This window comes from Sphaerodactylus townsendi, linkage group LG06, assembly GCF_021028975.2.
Source record: "Sphaerodactylus townsendi isolate TG3544 linkage group LG06, MPM_Stown_v2.3, whole genome shotgun sequence".
NCBI classification, from domain to species: domain Eukaryota; kingdom Metazoa; phylum Chordata; class Lepidosauria; order Squamata; family Sphaerodactylidae; genus Sphaerodactylus; species Sphaerodactylus townsendi.
Window position 1 is genome coordinate 31193831 of NC_059430.1, and position 17209 is coordinate 31211039.

At 43.1% G+C, this 17209-nt stretch overlaps 1 protein-coding gene across 3 annotated transcripts in view; it reads left to right on the forward strand.

Moving 5' to 3' along the window:
- TBXAS1 (thromboxane A synthase 1) overlaps nucleotides 1–17209 on the forward strand; it is a 267511-nt gene that overhangs the window by 101772 nt on the left and 148530 nt on the right. For 2 of the 3 annotated variants that reach the window (XM_048502133.1, XM_048502134.1), the window contains exon 4: nucleotides 2437–2489. In XM_048502133.1, coding sequence (XP_048358090.1) covers nucleotides 2437–2489 — 53 coding nt within the window. Of the gene's footprint in view, nucleotides 1–2436; nucleotides 2490–2764; nucleotides 3011–17209 lie in introns of those variants that run through there. The other variant, XM_048502135.1, reaches the window with a different exon arrangement.

The window sequence follows — 17209 nt, forward strand, 5'->3', positions numbered from 1 at the left end:
TTCAATGTTGTTTAAACTGGGAACCCCAGATTCTCCCTTTAAGGTGGATTTAAGAGGAGAATCTGGGCTCCCTAGTTTTAACACCATTGAAAATGATGCTGTTTGGGGGTGGATTCCAGCATCACTTGTTTAAACTAGGGAGCCCAGATTCTCCTTTGAAACATTGAAACTGATGCTGTTTCCTCCAATTGGGGGGACTGGATACAACACCATAAAATGTTTTCATAGCAGTAATAAAACATTTTGAAAGCATTTTGAAAATGTTTTCAAAAAATATTTCTGCTGTATGGCATGGCTTATTGCTATGTTCAGATTTGTGAGTTGGGGCATGTTCTATAATGTGATGGTGACTTTGAAACAACTTGGTGTAAAAAATCATTGCTTGGTCACAGTGGGGGAGGGTGGCTGCCCTGGGGGGGGTGCGCCCTGGGTGGCGCCAAACTCCAGTTTGCCTGGATACACCACTGGGCGTAGCTACAAGGGGGTGTGTGCGTTGCATTGGGCACGCGCCTGAGGGGGGCATCAAACTCAGGTTTTGCCCAGGGCTCCAATTTGCCTAGTTACGCCACTGGCAACGAGGAACTCTCTCCCTCCCCCCTCCCCTTCATTGTTTTGCAACTGTTCTCAACATTCTGTGCTTTGAAGCATATTCAGTCCTAACTGGCTGGGGGCAGAGCAGGGGAGAGGGTTTCTTTTGGCATATCTGGGGAACCTCCTGAGTATGTAAAAACATCTGCTTCTTTGGGGATAGCCTGCTTTTGCTACTTTCATTATCATAATGGGAGCAGGTGCTTTACGATTAGGAGCAATTATACCAATTATGCCAGTATTTCTATCTGCTTCTAGGCATTGCTTGGTAACCACGCCCTGACAGCAGATGTAGACTTCAAAACTTGCATTGGGAGGTATCTTTGGTGACATCTGCACTGACATCGGACTAGATTTCACCTTGGTGAAAAAATGTTTTACTTTCTGCTGAGAAGATTTCTTCCTTTTTAACCGGGTGGGGGGGAGGGGACAGGGGAGGGAGCATTCAGAAATGCAGAATACGTTTCGGTTACAGTTCTGTTGAAAACTGAAGACTTTGGAGACTGGTCAAGGAAAGCATGGAGGCAAGTCCTTGGATGTGAACATAGTGTTGGGGACCCCAGCTGCCTATTAAAGGTTAATAGTACTGCCTATTAAAGGTTAATAAAGATAAAGAAAGTACTTGGAGATTTGGGGGTGGAGCCTGGTGAGAGTGGAGTTTGGGGTCAGTCCACTGGCATTCCCATTTGCTCCAGGGGAGCTGATCTTGGTCATCTGGAGATCAGTTCTAATTCTGGGAGATATCCAGGGCCCACCTGGAAACAGGCAACTCCCAGTGCAGATAAAGCAGGGGAATGCTGGGGCTCATTTATCAGATGGTGATCAAAGAGTTGTGTACCACCAGCACAAGGAATCCTAGAGCACTCCTCTCAAATCATATACTGGGTGCCAAGATGTCTTGTGAAGACCATGCCTGATTTGGTCGTACAACATTTGGCCAAATTGGGAATTTGTTTATTTGTTTATTTAATTTATTTCTTTATTTCACTCCTGCCACCCAAGGTCCCTGGGTGGGGTAAAGTTGTAAAAACATCATTAAAATACAGTCATAAAAACCATCCTAATGGCTCCCTAAAAACCATCCCCACCCTCTACCCTAACCCACCTTCCTAGAAATACATAATCACCCAACCTGCATAGACCCCACCCCAATAAATTTCAGAGTTTGGGCCGGGGTTGTAACCAGGGGAGTCAATACAGGAAACAGCAAGAATCAAAAATAAAAGGGGATATAAGCAGTGGTGGGATTCAAATAATTTAACAACCGGTTCCGGTGGTGGGATTCAAATAATTTAACAACTGGTTGTTTACAAGCACCATTTTAACAACCGGTTCTGCCAAAGTGGTGCGAACCTGCTGAATCCCACTACTGGATATAAGGGAATATAAGGCACCTCCCAGCACGTTTGGGAACACAGGACCATCAGGCTGTTTTGAATGGCACTCCCAGGGCTCAAGCATCCAGGGAACCAGGCCACACTGCAGGAGAAGGCAGCAGACATGGCTGATGCCCATCATTGCCTCCCAGATGTGCACAGCCACCAGCAGTCCAAAGCAAATCCCTGAGATACTGGCGGTGCTGCTGAGATTGGCTTACTCCAAGGTTATCTGACCAAGCATGACCCTCTTGTCATATTATTTGCCACTGCCAGCACACCAACATCTTCACAGGTAGGTATTGCTTTTTTTTTCAGCGGTTGAGCCTGCCTCTAGGCTACAGGAACATTGTCATACTCTGATTGCCTGCAGAAAGCAAGGTTGGTTTCTGAATGACGGTGAGACGAACAAGAGCTACACTGGTATAAAGAATTGACTGTAATACTGTGCTGTCTCTTTGTGTTCATACAGGGCTATTGGGAAAACCACAACAAATTGATAAATGACTATGGACCTGCCTGTGGGTAAGATATATTTGTTTCATTATTTCTTATTTTGTTACCGCTTCAGGATTGTTAAGCAATATAGGAATTCAGACATTATTTGAGCAGATGGAAACTCTGGCCACAGCAGTGCAAATTCAGCTCTGGGCTTTACAGTGTCACTCATTTACTCATGGTTAGTTAGCTACCCTTCTGGTAGAATTGTGCAAGTAAAAGGCCTGTGAAATGTTGAAGGAAGGAGGGAGGGAGAATCACTGAACTTGTGACTATCTATTGAACTCTGATCTAAACTAATTTAGAACTGGAGTCTTGCAAAGCTTCTCTGCCTGAACTGAACGTAGAACTGAACTCTTGCAAGCAACTGAGAGTGAAGATAGTCCTACTATCAGAGGAGAGGGTAGAGTCTGGCCCTCAGCCATGGGATGAGCCTGACTTCCGTCTGGATTCACAACTGAAATCAAATGTACATACTGACAAGTCAGATGCTGGCTCTTGCCCCTCCCTATCAGAAACTAACTAGAGCAAAAGCAAACGCCCGGATGGTAAGTAGTAATCAAAAAGCAGGAGAAGCAAGGAGAGGATAATGTTGGCAATTATCTTGTTCCTATTGGCTGAGGAACAAGAATGAGAATTTTGGATACAAAATTGAATTATGGGACAGAAAATGGTTGAAGTTTGAACTTTACCTGAGAAACCTTTTGCTCATGGTGGTTTGAATTTGCACACGGATGCCTTATCAACCTAAACTGTAAAATTTAAATTTAGCATTTCTGTTCGAAGTGTGTTTTCCATTGTAAGGATCGATTTCAGAATTTGAGAAACCTGTGTCAATGTCAGATGGTAGAGATGAGTTTCAGCAAGAGTTTTTTTTTTAAAAAAAACCCTCTTAAATGTCATATTTCTGTGAAATACCAAATATTCCCAAGAGGTGCATGTGCAATCATTGTAAGCCCTTATTTCCGATGAGGAAGAGAGACATGCTAATTATTTTAAGTGCAATTTTCCAGGTACTGCAATATTTTAATTAGTGCTGAAATGTTGGAAAGGAAATTCTCACTCCATTTATTGAGCTATTTTCCTGTTATTTCAGTGTATTACTATGTTGTTTTCAGGGGTGAAAGTAATATCTGTTTTCTACTGATATTATCTTCCTAATGGAGACTAAAAGCAAAAAAGGGGCGATATCTTTTTGTCCACTCTCCTACTGGTTCTTCATACCTGCTTCATTTTTTACCTCTGGTTATGTTATGAAGGGTTTTATGTAAATATCATCCTCCAATTTTTCATTTGTTCAAAATCTTAGGTACCTACCACTTGCCACTCACTAGCTGATTATCCACTGCCAGGTGTTCCCAGTCCTCACCCTGCTTTGGCATGAAAAGTCATACCAGAAGTGCTCTCGCTTTTTCTGCAGAAAGCACGAAGCACACTTGGGGCAAGAAGAAGTGTGTTGAGATAAGAAATCTTGCCCTGATGTTCCTCCTCTCTCAGCATGCCACAGCAAGGAAGCCCGTTGGGACAAAATGTCTTGCCCTGACGCAGTTCTGGTCCCATGATGACTTGAGTTTGAGTTAGCTCCATTCCTGATTCATAAAAGTGACACTTCTTCTCTGTTCTTCATTCTCCACTTTTTAAAGAAGGATAAATAACTTTCTTTCTTTCTTTCTTTCTTTCTTTCTTTCTTTCTTTCTTTCTTTCTTTCTTTCTTTCTTTCTTTCTTTCTTTCTTTCATAAGCATGGGGCAGAGGTTGTTTAATTCTTTTCCTTTATGCCTTTCTCTTGCTCAAAACCATCACCCCTGTCTTAAACACCCTCAACTTGCACATTTCCCCAACAGAGGGAAAAGAACCTAAGGTTGGTGATTTTTAAGAGGAAAAGAGGGCTTAAGTGGAAAGAGTTATAATTGTACTCCCCTCCCCTGATTACTTTCCCCTTTTAATTATATGCCATCACTGTGCATTCCTTGAACTTGTCTCTCCAAGATCAGGGAAGCCCCTTCATTAGACTGAAGACCAAACTACATGTTACATCTACCACATGATCATCACAAGGACTTGCAGCAGGATACCAGCTCCATGTGGGAATGCAAGTCAGAAACACTACAGGGACTTGTTTCAACTTGGGAACACAATGCAGGGGAAGAAGGGCTTCTGCCTCTCCTCCATGGTGCCATTTTCCCAACTTGAAACCATATAATTTGCCCCATCAGGAAAAGGGGTTACATGTTCAGACATTCCTGTGTTCCCTCTCCAGTTATTTGTCAGTCCCCTTCCATTGCTGCACTTGGCCAATGTGTGAAGACTTTCTTTGTTTTGTCTTATGTTTCTCATGCCTTATGTTTTAATTGAGGTTTCTGGGTTTTTATATAAATGTTGTATATCTGAATGTTCTTTGGCTCCCAAGGCTCAGGAATTTCCTTGAGCTGGCCCTGTGGGCTAATTCAGGGACAAAACAGATCTGTGGAAATTTAATGGCCAGACTTTGGGGGCTGTGTTTTCTGAGCTGTGCTTAGAATCTAGGAGTTGGATGAAAAGCAAACACTTAAGATTTTTCTGTGATTGACTTAGCTGTTCAACAAAAGGTTCTCCCTCATTGAACATGCAAATGTCGACAGAGAAATTGAAGCTCATGACATTTTAGCTCAGCTCCATGTCCTGCTGAGCCATTGGGATGAACTGTGCACAGATATTTTTCTTTACATCTGTGTGAGTAAAAGGGCCAGATCCTTAATAAAAATGCATCCTTGGGGAATGGAATGGATCATCCTCGGGCCATATGATTATAGGATTTTTGTTCATTGAAAATTAACTTTTTTTTTTAAAAAAAGAAATGGATTAAAGTTGACACTTTAATCACTGTAGTATCTTTCCATATGTTCTTTAAAAATAACTCGCTTGAGGATAAATGGTTTCTTTCAGCAAATAAACTAAGCTTTTAGACCAGTGGTGGCGAACCTATGGCACGAATGCCAGAGCCCTCTCTGTGGGCATGCGCGCACAGAGTTTGTCGTGTGTGGGGGGTAAATTGCCCCCCCATCTAGACTGGCCTGGGCCGCTGGACTTAATGTGCGTGCACCTCAGTGAGCAGGGAGGCTGGCAGGCCTGGTGCCTGTGGTCCAGGTGGCTGCTGCCCAGGAGTGGGGGGGGGGGGGAGAGGCAGCAGAGATGCTAGAGAGGCACAGAGCGGCGCATGTGGGACTTGCTGGAGGCTACAGCAGGCTGGCCCCTGCTTGAGGGGGCTTTTAGGTTAAATTGCCGGGTAGGCACTTTGCAATAAATAAGTGGGTTTTGGGTGGCAATTTGGGCACTCGGTCTCAAAAAGATTCGCCATCACTGTTTTAGACTATGAATAAATAATCCTGTTTGTAATTGATAATGATGATTGGGCATCCAGCAGATTTTTAGCAAGGAATTTGGTATCACTTTGATTTGGGTTTACTGACTTAGATGGCCCATTTCTTACAGGCCAATAAATGTGGGGTACATGAGCCCAATGCAGTCCCAGGCCCTTCGCACAACTCTGGGTGGGCAGCCTCGAAGCCAACGTGGCTGGCCAATGTGCTTCTGCATGGAGGCTCGTCTGTTGTTAGTGGATGAAATGCAGCCAGCCTTGGATGACCCCCGCAGCCATGCTGACATCTCTGGACGTCTGTGCTGTCCTGCATGGCTACGCAGGAGAGAGGCGGGGAGGGGGAAAAAAGGTGCAGCCACATAATGCACCTAGTAGCCGCAGCTGCTTGCTAGACCGCAAATGTGAGGTGCGTCAAAACAAAAGAATTGCAGAAATAGCTATTCTCATAAAACCTGGGTTGGGGAGCGGGAACCCTGAGTGGACTCACTTCAGGAGTGCGATTCATATGAAGTTCCCCCCAACCCGGGTTTTATCCCATTCTTATCCGTGTTTATTGGCACGTGTTGAAGGGGCCTCAGGGCACTTTCACACATGCAGAATAATCCCACAATTGTTTGCAAGTGGATTTTGCTATTTTGCACAGTAAAATCCAGCTGCAAAGTGAATTGAAAGTGGATTGAACGTGCATTATTCTGCATGTGCGAAAGTGCCTTTACAATGCCACCGTAAGCAGATTTATAGCCTTCTAAATCCATTAATTTCAGTTGACTTAAAAGGAAGTAATTCTTTTAGGACTGTACTGATAATCATGCACGTTGAGTTTCTCCATCCCAGATTGACATCATTGGCCAGTATGGGAGGAGAAGTATAGTATGTTATGGGCAAGATTCATTTATTAAGTTCTATTAAAATCTGAAGGTAGGATACTCACTAAATGATGTGGTGATTACTGTGCCCAGTTTTATTATGAATACAAGGAATCTGGATTCCTTCCTCCCATGGGAAACTAAACCACCCTCCAAAATGCTGTTTTTAGGGAATTGGGCTTAAAAGGGAGAATCAGATGATCTCTCTCTCTCTCTGTCTCTCTCTCTCTCTCACTCACTCACTCACTCACTCACTCACTCACTCACTCACACCCCACCCACCCATGCATGGAAATTCTAGGCAGAGTCCAAGCGCAGGTCAATACCCAAATTATTTGAAAGCATAAATCCTGGGCTGTAGAGTAAATTTATTTATTTGTTTGCATTTCATTTGTTTGTATGTAAGTGCCATATTTTATTCTTGCCACACGGTTTGAACTGTTGAGCTTTTCAGAATTTGTACAGCCTGAAATGGCATGAGTATCATCGCTCAGATGCTCCCTGCTCTTCTGTGATGATCTCAGTCCTTATGAATGCTGGTAATGAATGCTGTGTAGGACCAGCTTCAAGGAGTTTGACCTCACGGTCTTGGAGCCAATGTAGCATTTTACTCATTTCAGATTGAAAAACAGCTTTCAAATAAATATGAAAAGGAAAGCTCTTTATCCCCCCCCCCCTTTCTTATCATGAAGCACATTGAATATAGATCTTTGAAACTGGAGACTTTATATAATTTTTTCCTAAGGTCACTTGAATCATTTGCCTGATACGATCACAATTGTTTTCTTTTTGTGTGAACTGGTTTCCTTGACAACAGGATGTCAAATCAACTTTTCAGCTTTAATCAAGTCAAAACAATATATTCCATCTATTCTGAAAGCCCTCAAGTCTCTGAGAATTATTTCAACAAGGTTTTATAGGTCACAATAGTAGCAGGTTCTTCCTTCGCCTCTCAACCTTCAGTTATCAGTATGGGTTTAGAAATCATGTCTGCATTCATATATAGAGGGTTCACGTGGGAAGGGGGTGGGGGTGTGAAATAGACTGTTCAGCACTAAAAAGGAAAAAAGGGATGAATTATTATAACTATATATTCAAACATAGTATACCATTCTTCTCATTTTTGTGTTTCAGAGCTCAAACAATCAGATGAATAAATATAAGAATTGCTTTGCAAATAGACCCCGGTTCATCTAATTATGCACTCTACTCAATATCCAGGAGGAAATCCAGATTTTGGCAAAACAGTGATAGCTATCCTATGGTTTGTCTCTAATATTTGGAATAATGTCCCGGAATATGAAGATTCTCATTTGGACTGACACTTTTTATTTTTATTTTATTATATCTATACCCGGCTCTTTCCTGACCAAAGCCAGGCTCAGGACTAGCAACCACTTATTTTAAATAAAAAAGATCTTGACTGTTCTTTGGGCTTTTATTCACTTCAGCATATGATCCCATGTTTTTATATTTTGCAGATTGTAAATTCTTTTTTTTAAACTATTTTTTAATAAATCAGACATGAGTTTATTAAACATATCGCATGCTCCATACCCCGTTTCAACCAAACCTTTCTTCTCAGATGAAGGATTGCATCCTCTTGAGAATTAATTTTTCTTTTTCTGTTTGTTTTCCCCTGAATTGTTTTTGGGGGAGAGATACCAGAGCTGTGCACAGTATTTTAAATGGAGACTTATATAATGTCTAGAAGGACTGGGCAGCAATTCAGAACCACTCTACTTGAAAACATTTGACTGAAATGAAATATTATTTTAACCGTGAAAGCAGATGACCACTTACAATGTAGCTGCCTCATTCAGATGTCTCATTTGAAAAAGTCAGTTGTTGGTATACTCTGGCTGAATGCCCTGATTCTGAGTATTAGTAAAAAAAAAGAAGTAGTAGTAATTCTGGGTTGGCCAATTCTTCAGACAGACAGGCTGCATAGAGCAGCTTGTGGACACAAAAGAGTGTGGGGTGGAAGCTAAACAGCTTACATCATTCTCCTCTCTTCCATTTTATCATCACCCTTGGAGCTGTGGATGGGACTGCCCATCTCACAAAAAGATGATAGTATATCATCTCACAAAAAGATGATAGTATATCATCATGATTGTATATTCCTCCACCACAGAACTCAACTTGCTAGGCCTTCTTTGTTGTAGAATGCTCTGCCTGGGTACTAGAGGCCACTATCCCTGTTGTCCCCGCACCCACATCTGTTTGAAAGTTTGATGATAGTCGTTTAATGAACTATAAATGCTTTTGTATCAAAGTACCATGTTCAGTGATGTACAAAATAATGGTTTTGACAAAGGCAGCGTGTAAAAATGAATGATAATTCTCATATTTGTTTGGGATTATATTCTAATGTGGAAGCATACAATTTTCTTAACCACTGCAAACTGAACGTACTAATATCTCTATCTGTAACAGAGTGCAGTATTCAGAAGTTTGCTCTATGGAGGTTTGGGCACCATAGCTAATAGTCACTGATGGACCTATCTTACATGAATTTTTTAAATCCTTTTAAAGCCATCTGTGCTTGTGGTCATCACTATTGTAGTAAATTCTATGATTGTTGTAAATTCTATAATTATTCACTTGAATAAAGTATTTCCTCTTATCTGACCAGAACCTATTGCCCATCAATTTTACTGGGTAATCCTAAATTCTAGTTTCATGAGAGAGGGAGTGGAAAAAAAACTTTATCCATTTTCTGTGACTTGTGGATTATTTTTTTATTACAGAAATCCCTAATGTGACAACCAGGTGGGCACATGCGAAGATGCTTGAGTTTCTGGTGCTTATGATATAATGCTGGCAATGGCTTCGTACTTTACCTATGCAAAGAGCTGAGAGATATGCTTAAAAACAGTGGGACTTGATTTTGACTAAACATGATTGGAGTGCATAGCTAAAATGCTTAATGCACCTAAATGGAACTTCTGTTAAACTCATCAGAGCTTTCCAGTTTTAATGCATTTGTATAATCAGGTGGAAGTTGATAATAGCATCAACTGCTCAAGTTTTGATCACTTTTCAAAAATAATTTGTGTTACTGTCAAAATCTGGCCAGGATCTCTCTCTACAAGCCAGTGTGCTATAGTGGTTAAGAGCAGGTGCACTCTAATCTGGAGAACCGAGTTTGATTTCCCACTCTGCCACTTGAGCTGTGGAGGCTCATCTGGTGAACCAGATTAGCTTGTGCACACCCAAATATGCCTGCTGGATGACCTTGGGCTAGTCACAGCTCTCTCAGCCCCACCAACCTCACAGGGTTTTGTTGTGTGTCTGTGTGTGTGTGTGTGTGGGGGGGAGGAATGGGAAAAGAGATTATAAGCCTCTCTTTGCAGGAGGAAAAGGGGGGGGATATACATCCAAACTCCTCCTCCTCCTCCTTCTTCAAAAAGCCTCCATTAGCTCTTTAGAACGAGATGCCATTGTTACAAGTAATAATAGTACCGGTAATTGTTATTGTTTGTCTTAATGTTTTACATACATACATTAGCCTTTATTGGCATAATAAGGAAGCAAAATACATACATTGGTAATAAAAGCAAAAAAAACCCCAAAAGGACCATAATAGATACATACTATTAGATATTTTCAGCTATCTCCATAATGTTTTTAGTAATCCATTCCCTCACATTCTCTTTTTGCTCACCTTATTGTCAAAGTGTATTCATTTTGCTAGGACCTATGTTTTTTTCCAACTCATTAAAGAAAACCCTCCACATTTTTTTAAAAAGACTTTTTGCCTTTCATAGGTTCCTTGACTTGGGTTGTTAACCATGCAGGCATTGCTTTAGACTTGGTGGTACTCTTTTTGACTTGAGATATGCATTTTATCTGGGCCTCAGTTAGTGTAGTTTTAAATAGTAACTGATTGATTTTCCCTTTTCCGCCAGTTTTCTGAAATGTCCGCTATATTTAAATTGCCACTTAGCATCAGACATCAGTTCACCTAGCTTGGTTTGGTGACTTCCAGTATTATCATATAGGCACCTGTAACTTATTTCCTTCTCTAAGGCCCTTTCCGCACGGGCCATTAACAATGCCTTCTCTAAGGCCCTTTCCGCACGGGCCATTAACAACGCCCTGGGGATGGCAAAAACGCCGTCCCCAGGGAGCCGTTCGCACAGGCGGCGCTACAAAACGCAGCAGCGCCGACCTGGCTCCCTTCCCCCTCCCCCAGGGCGGCCTCAGGCCGCCTCCAAAAACCTCCCTCCTGGAGGGAGGTTTTTGGCACACCAGCGCATTCCCGGTGGCGTGGTGCGAATGGCACCGCCGGGAATGCGCTGTTGTCCCCGTCCCTCTCCCTCTCCCGCTCACCTCATCGCCTCCGTCACCCTGCTGGTCTCCGAAGGCCCTCCCTCGCTGTCCTCCGACCCCTGGAGGTCGGAGGGCAGCGTGGGCGGGTCTATGGAGGCCAGCAGGGTGATGGAGGCGACGGGAGAGGGACGGGGAATAGGCGGGTCGGCTGGGCGACGGCGCTCCGCAGCGCCGTCGTCCCAGCTGGTTCTGGGACCGTCCATGTGGACTGTCTCAGCGTCGTCGGGTCGGCGTACATTACGCCGACCCAACCTCTTCCACCTCCGTGCGGAAGGGGCCAAAGGATCTCCACCTCTCTTGATCCTTATGTTTCCTCACATGTTACTCTTGCTCTCATTCTCAAGCTTTAGCTGATTCTCACCAATATTTCCCCATTACATCACACCCAACCTGGGGACCCTTGCCCAATTTCTCCCAGGAAATAGTTTAAAAAGTTTGCTATCTTTTTGATATCATAATCCAGAAATGTGCATTTGGATATTCCTTAGCTGAAAATATATCTGATGAATGTGTTAGCAGTATTTTCCAGATATAGTTGCGTCTCCTGACTATTTTGGAGATTTTTGTAATATTGAAAAATGGGCTCTTAAAACCCCCAGAAATATTTGGGATTAATTGGGAATATCAGGAGCCAGTGTTCGCAAGTTCCCAGAGCTGTCTCCCCCTCCCCCCCAAAAAAATTCTGTTTCTCTTGGGGCTTTGGCTTGCCAGGCTGCTTCAGGTAAGATTAGTTGAATTTCAAGTGAGTTTGTTGTTGTTTTTAACAAAAATATTATTTGACAGATTTTATTTGTGCTGGGTTTGTGAGGTTTTTCTGGATTCTTGTGTTTTATGTGGGATGAGATTCTTGCATTTTACATAGGGTGAGGTTTTGCATTTTACTGAGGTTGACATTTTCGCATTCTACATTTGTTAGGCTTAGCAATAGCTTGCAATAGTATTCCTATGGGGGAGATTCTTGGATTTTACATTTTTCACCGTTTCCTCCCTCCTTCACAGCATAGGAAAAATGGATGGCTGGGAGCACCTCATTCAGGGAGCCATAGAACTAGATTCCTTGGTCCAACTGATTTAAAATATGAGAGTTATTTAAAAGGACAGGCACACCAGATCCCCTGAAATTATGGTGTCAGTGCCTTTTAAAAAACCCTCCAGAAAGATTCTCCATAGGAAATAATGGAGCTGAAATCCCCAAACAGCCTGGATCTGACTATATAATAACACTAGTATTTGGAACCCAGGAAACTGGGAATACTGATATTTTCTGCTCCAATATATCTGGATCCAAAAAATTCAGGGGGTTTTTTGGGGAGAGGGGTTGGGAGGGGGAAGTTGTCTAGTTCCTTTTTCTGTTTGGGTGAAGCCCTTTTCTCTTGTATGATTTTTGGTTGTCCCAGAAAGTTCCCCAGTGCTTAACACATCTCAATTTTGCCTCCCAGCAGCACTTTCTCCACCACACATTGTGATCCCTGATTCTTGCCTGTCTAGCTGTCTCTGTACATGGACTAGGTAGCAGTTCTGAGATGGCTAGCATGAGGTCCTGGTCTTTAACTTAGTAGCTTACATTTTTCCCTCAGGAGCATAGAACTATATTTCCCAATGCTACTGGTGGCAACATGTACCATGACTGACTCCTCCTCCACTCTAGCAATCAGACTATCTAGACCAGGGGTAGGGAACCTTTAACACTCAAAGAGCCATTTGGACCCGTTTTCCACGAAAAAAGAAAACACTTGGAGCCGCAAATAATTTTTGACATTTAAAATAAAGATAACACTGTATATATTGGGTTTTTTACCTTTTACTCCGCTCATTCTGAGAAGCACATGGATGCATCCGCACTGCTGCTTGCAGGGTGGGCAAGGATGGGGCCAGCAGCTCGGCCTCGCCGCTCCAATGGGGCGGGCGAGAGGGGAAGCTGGGCAATTGGTGCGCCCACCCTGCTGCCTGCAGGGCAGGCAAGGATGAAGCTGGCGGCTTGGCCTTGCCGGCTGCCGGGAAAGCGCCCGCCCCGCTCCAACGGGGTGGGTGAGAGGGGAAGCCAGGCAATTGGTGCACCCGCCCTGCTGCCTGCAGGGCGGGCAAGGATGAAGCCAGCGGCTCAGCCTTGCCGGCCGCCGGGAAAGCACCCGCCTTACTCGAACGGGGCGGGTGAGAGGGGAAGCCCGCGGCACGGCCCAGCCGGCTGTTGTCAATTGGTGCGCTTGCCCTGCTGCCTGCAGAGCGGGCAAGGATGGAGCCGGTGGCTCGGCCTCACTGGCCACTGAGAAAGCACCCACTCTGCTCGAACAGGGCGGCCGAGAGGGGAAGCCCGCAGCGTGGCCCAGCCGACCGCGGGGCAATTGGTGCGCTTGCCCTGCTGCCTGCAGGGCGGGTAAGGATGGGGCTGGCGGCTCGGCTCGTGGAGCCACAATGCAAGGGCAGAAGAGCTGCAGGTTCCCTACCCCTGATCTAGACAGCAGCCTACCAGGCAGGCAAGTCACCAGGCAGCTCATATATCCATCACAGACCCCACTCTCTATATTCCTAATGAAAAAACCCGTCCATTACCAAAAGACAACCTCCATCCAACCCCAGAGGATATCCTCAATATAGCAGGATATCAGTTGGTTGTGCAGGAAAGGGGAGATTTTAAAGTTTGCTAACAGGAAGGGAATTTCAAAATAAGTTTTTTTCCTTTTGCAAATTGCAGCTGCAAGTTCCATGGGCAAATGATGGGGAGGGGTGTTAACAATTATATATCAGCAGTTAACTATCTCCCCCTGGAATTCACAACCCTAGTCCCTGCCATCTGTAAAAAAATAAAAGTGGGGGGAGTCTTTGAAGTAGTCATAGACCTACATATAACATGTAATCCCACCTTAACTAATTGGCTCCTCGACCTTTGGGAAAGTGATGAGCTCTGTTTTGAAGTGGAAAAGAGCAGAAGTACCTAGAATCCCCCAAAGGAGCCACCTTTTTAAAGGTATCTTTTCCCCTTTTAATGCCTAATTACTTCTCAAAGGCGATGCAGGTGTTCGTCATGTTAATAGTTTTTGCTATGGAAAAAAATGGTTCTTTTAGCATCTGTTGCAAATTAAGGTTTTAAAAATCCATCTCTTCATTGTAATAACCAGATTGAGCTGAATACAGTAATTTCATCTGACTTTTAAAAATAGCATTTTTTATGTATGCCAATACATGTTGTCATTTATTTCTTTATGTGGATATTTTCATGTGAATATATGGAATTGAGATTTCTACTTTCTTCAAAAACCACTGGAACTCATATCAATTTTATACTTTGTGCATCCAAGATCCATGTGGAGTTCAGAGGCAGCTGCAATTTTTTAGGGGTTCAGATTAATAGACCTGAAACATTTCAAATTCCCTCCAAAAGCTAGGGATTCAGCTCTTGTTAGGTTTTTCAAAAAAAGTTGGGACTGTTAAACCTGCACACCCCTAATGCTGGATTGGGTGGATGTTAGTCTAATCCAGGAAGAAAATAGTTGTTAGTAGTTGTGTTGGTCCCAATCCAGATAATCTTTCATAGAATCATAGAATAAAATCATAGAGTTGGAAGGGCCATACAGGCCGTCTTGTCCAACTGCCCACTCAATACAAGATCAGCATTACTGACAAGTGTTCGTCCAGCTGCTACTTGAAGACGTTCATTAGAATCTGCCAAATGATAAATAAAAGTGTACAAGCTTTCAAGTCCCAAGAAAGCCATTCTTACCCCTTCTCTTCTTCTGAATGTTTATAGTCCTTTGTTTTTCTCACTTACTCTTTGTATATCAGTGCAGTAAACATCAGGTGATTTTTTTTTCCATCCTCCAACTTTTTTAAAAAGTAGAGGGCACAGACTTCCAACACAAAAAAGCCACATAATGACATTTAGCTCAGCTAATTGGGATGTGCTTTCTGAATTTTTGTAAAAGAAATCTTAACTACTGCCCACAACTACTGAACTCTGGTTTGTTTTATTTTGGAGTTCCTAACGTTTAATCAGTAGATTAGGCAATAAAAACAGTCTTGTCTTTCTCCCGGAGCCACTGGAATATGCTAGTTTATTTTACTTGTTCATAACTTCTAGATTTTTAACACTTTTACAGGAGTTTGTCTGACCAGTGTAACCTAGGGTTGCCAATTTCCAGGCAGGGCTTGGAGATCTCCCAGAATTGCAGCTGATCCCCAGACTGCAGAAATCAGTTCCCCAGTTGGAATCTAGATATCTTCAGGCACTACAGCTGATCTCCAGACTACAGAGATTTCCTGGAGAAAAATGGCTACTTTGGAGGGTGAACTCTATGGCATCACACTCCAAAGAGGTCCCTATCCTCCCCAGACTTCTCACACAGATCTCCAGGAGATTGCCAACCTGGAGTTGACAACCCTAGTGTAACCATGGAAAAGGTGTGGATAGTTGAATAAATGGGAGTGCCATGTAGACAGGGTTACATTCCCCTGTGTCTCCATAAGGGATATGGGCAGGCCTATTTATTTGAGTTCTGCTTATCATTTAACATTTCATATCCTCTACTGCCTGCAAGAAAGAAGGCGATAGTGTGAAGTCACTTCTGGTGAAAACTTGGAAGTGACATCTGTCCTCTTTAGGAATAGCTAGAAATTCTGTTGTTTTATTAGGCCAGATTTGGCAACGGTATGGGTAAGGCCAAAGGTAAAGTCAGGTGGGTTATGAGTAGAGTCAAGGTGGAATCTGAGGGGTCAGAGAGAAAGATGAGGAACCTAGCAGATACTGATGTTTGTGGGTTTGTTTGTTTTTTCACTGTTTGATGCTCACCTGATATAATACAATTTTAACCACTGGATTAGTAAAATTTCAGCTGGTGGCCATCTGATTCCAAGTGATGACAATGTTTAAGACAGAAGACATGTTCAGTGCTGTAGGAACAAATAACAACTTTATGAGAGAAAGTGAAAGGAATTGAAAATTCAGAGAACAGTGGCCTGTTTATTCATCCCAGCTGTGGCCCTTTTTCAGTTTGTCTTGGGACTAGTTGAATAATAGTGTTTTATTCCAGAAAACAGAAAGAGAGTTTGTATGGTCTAAAGTTCAATGTAAACAGTATGAGAATGAGATAGTCCTCTGTGTCACCAATTCTCAAATGTGTGTGTATAAGGATGGGGTGGGGGGGTGGGGGTGGGATTTTGTTGGTGAATGCCTACCTTAGGTTAATGGAAGATTCCACCAAGAATGCTACAACAATTCTTTATTTTCATTTAGCAACAGAAATTTTAAAGATAACAGTAGCAGGTATGGCGCAGGATATCTCCAAAAAGTTGTTTCAGGAAAGGGAGGGATGGAATTGTGACTGCTTAGTTTGCCAGTTTTTCATTTCAAAAATTCTGGCTCCCAAGCTGCCTGAAATGGTGACCACACAGGCAGGTTTAGCAAGCATTGATATTTATGCAAACAGGGGATTATCTTCTGATTAATGGTGGGTGAATGGTCCCAAGACTACTTGCAAGGGCTTGACCTCAAACTACCTGTACTTAAATTCATCTTCGAAGGTTTGGGCTTTTTGAGTGGTTAGGATGTTAGTAAAATGTGCATGCACAGACAACTCCCCTTTTCTTGAACAGTTTCTTTCTGTGGAAAAGAGGGATGGGACAGTTGAGAAAGAGTTAATGTTTGGACGCAAGGTCCCTTGTCTCCTAGTGGTGTCTGGGAAAAGCAATAGTTAGGGCCTCTAGGCCAAAATTATGTATGGGCTGTTGAGTTGAGTGGCTGGGAACCTGGATGATCTCCCAATCCCCATTATAACCCTCAGAACGTCAACATTTTGGAGAGGGACAGAGTAACCTGTCATGTCAGATGGATGTTTAAAAAGGAAATAAGCTCATTTCTGTCTTCCCAGCCATGAATGCTTGTTTAGTTAGTGGGAATACTGCCTTCTAAATTAACAAATCCTTAATAGAGAAAAGGGGGGGGGGCTTGACTGGAAAGAAATCAGGAATTATGTACAGGTTGAATTTGATTTGCCAACACTGCAGCGCTGCTACTTCTGGCTTCTGCCCTGACCGGTGGCATCAGCGCTCTGCTTGTGGATCTGCTACAATGAGTTCACAGTGCAGGTTTCACACAGTATAATGGCACTTCCTGTTATAGCAGCTGGTGACTGCGTGGCTTACTGCACATATATATTATTACAACCAACAGTGTGCCATAACTCTACAAAACTG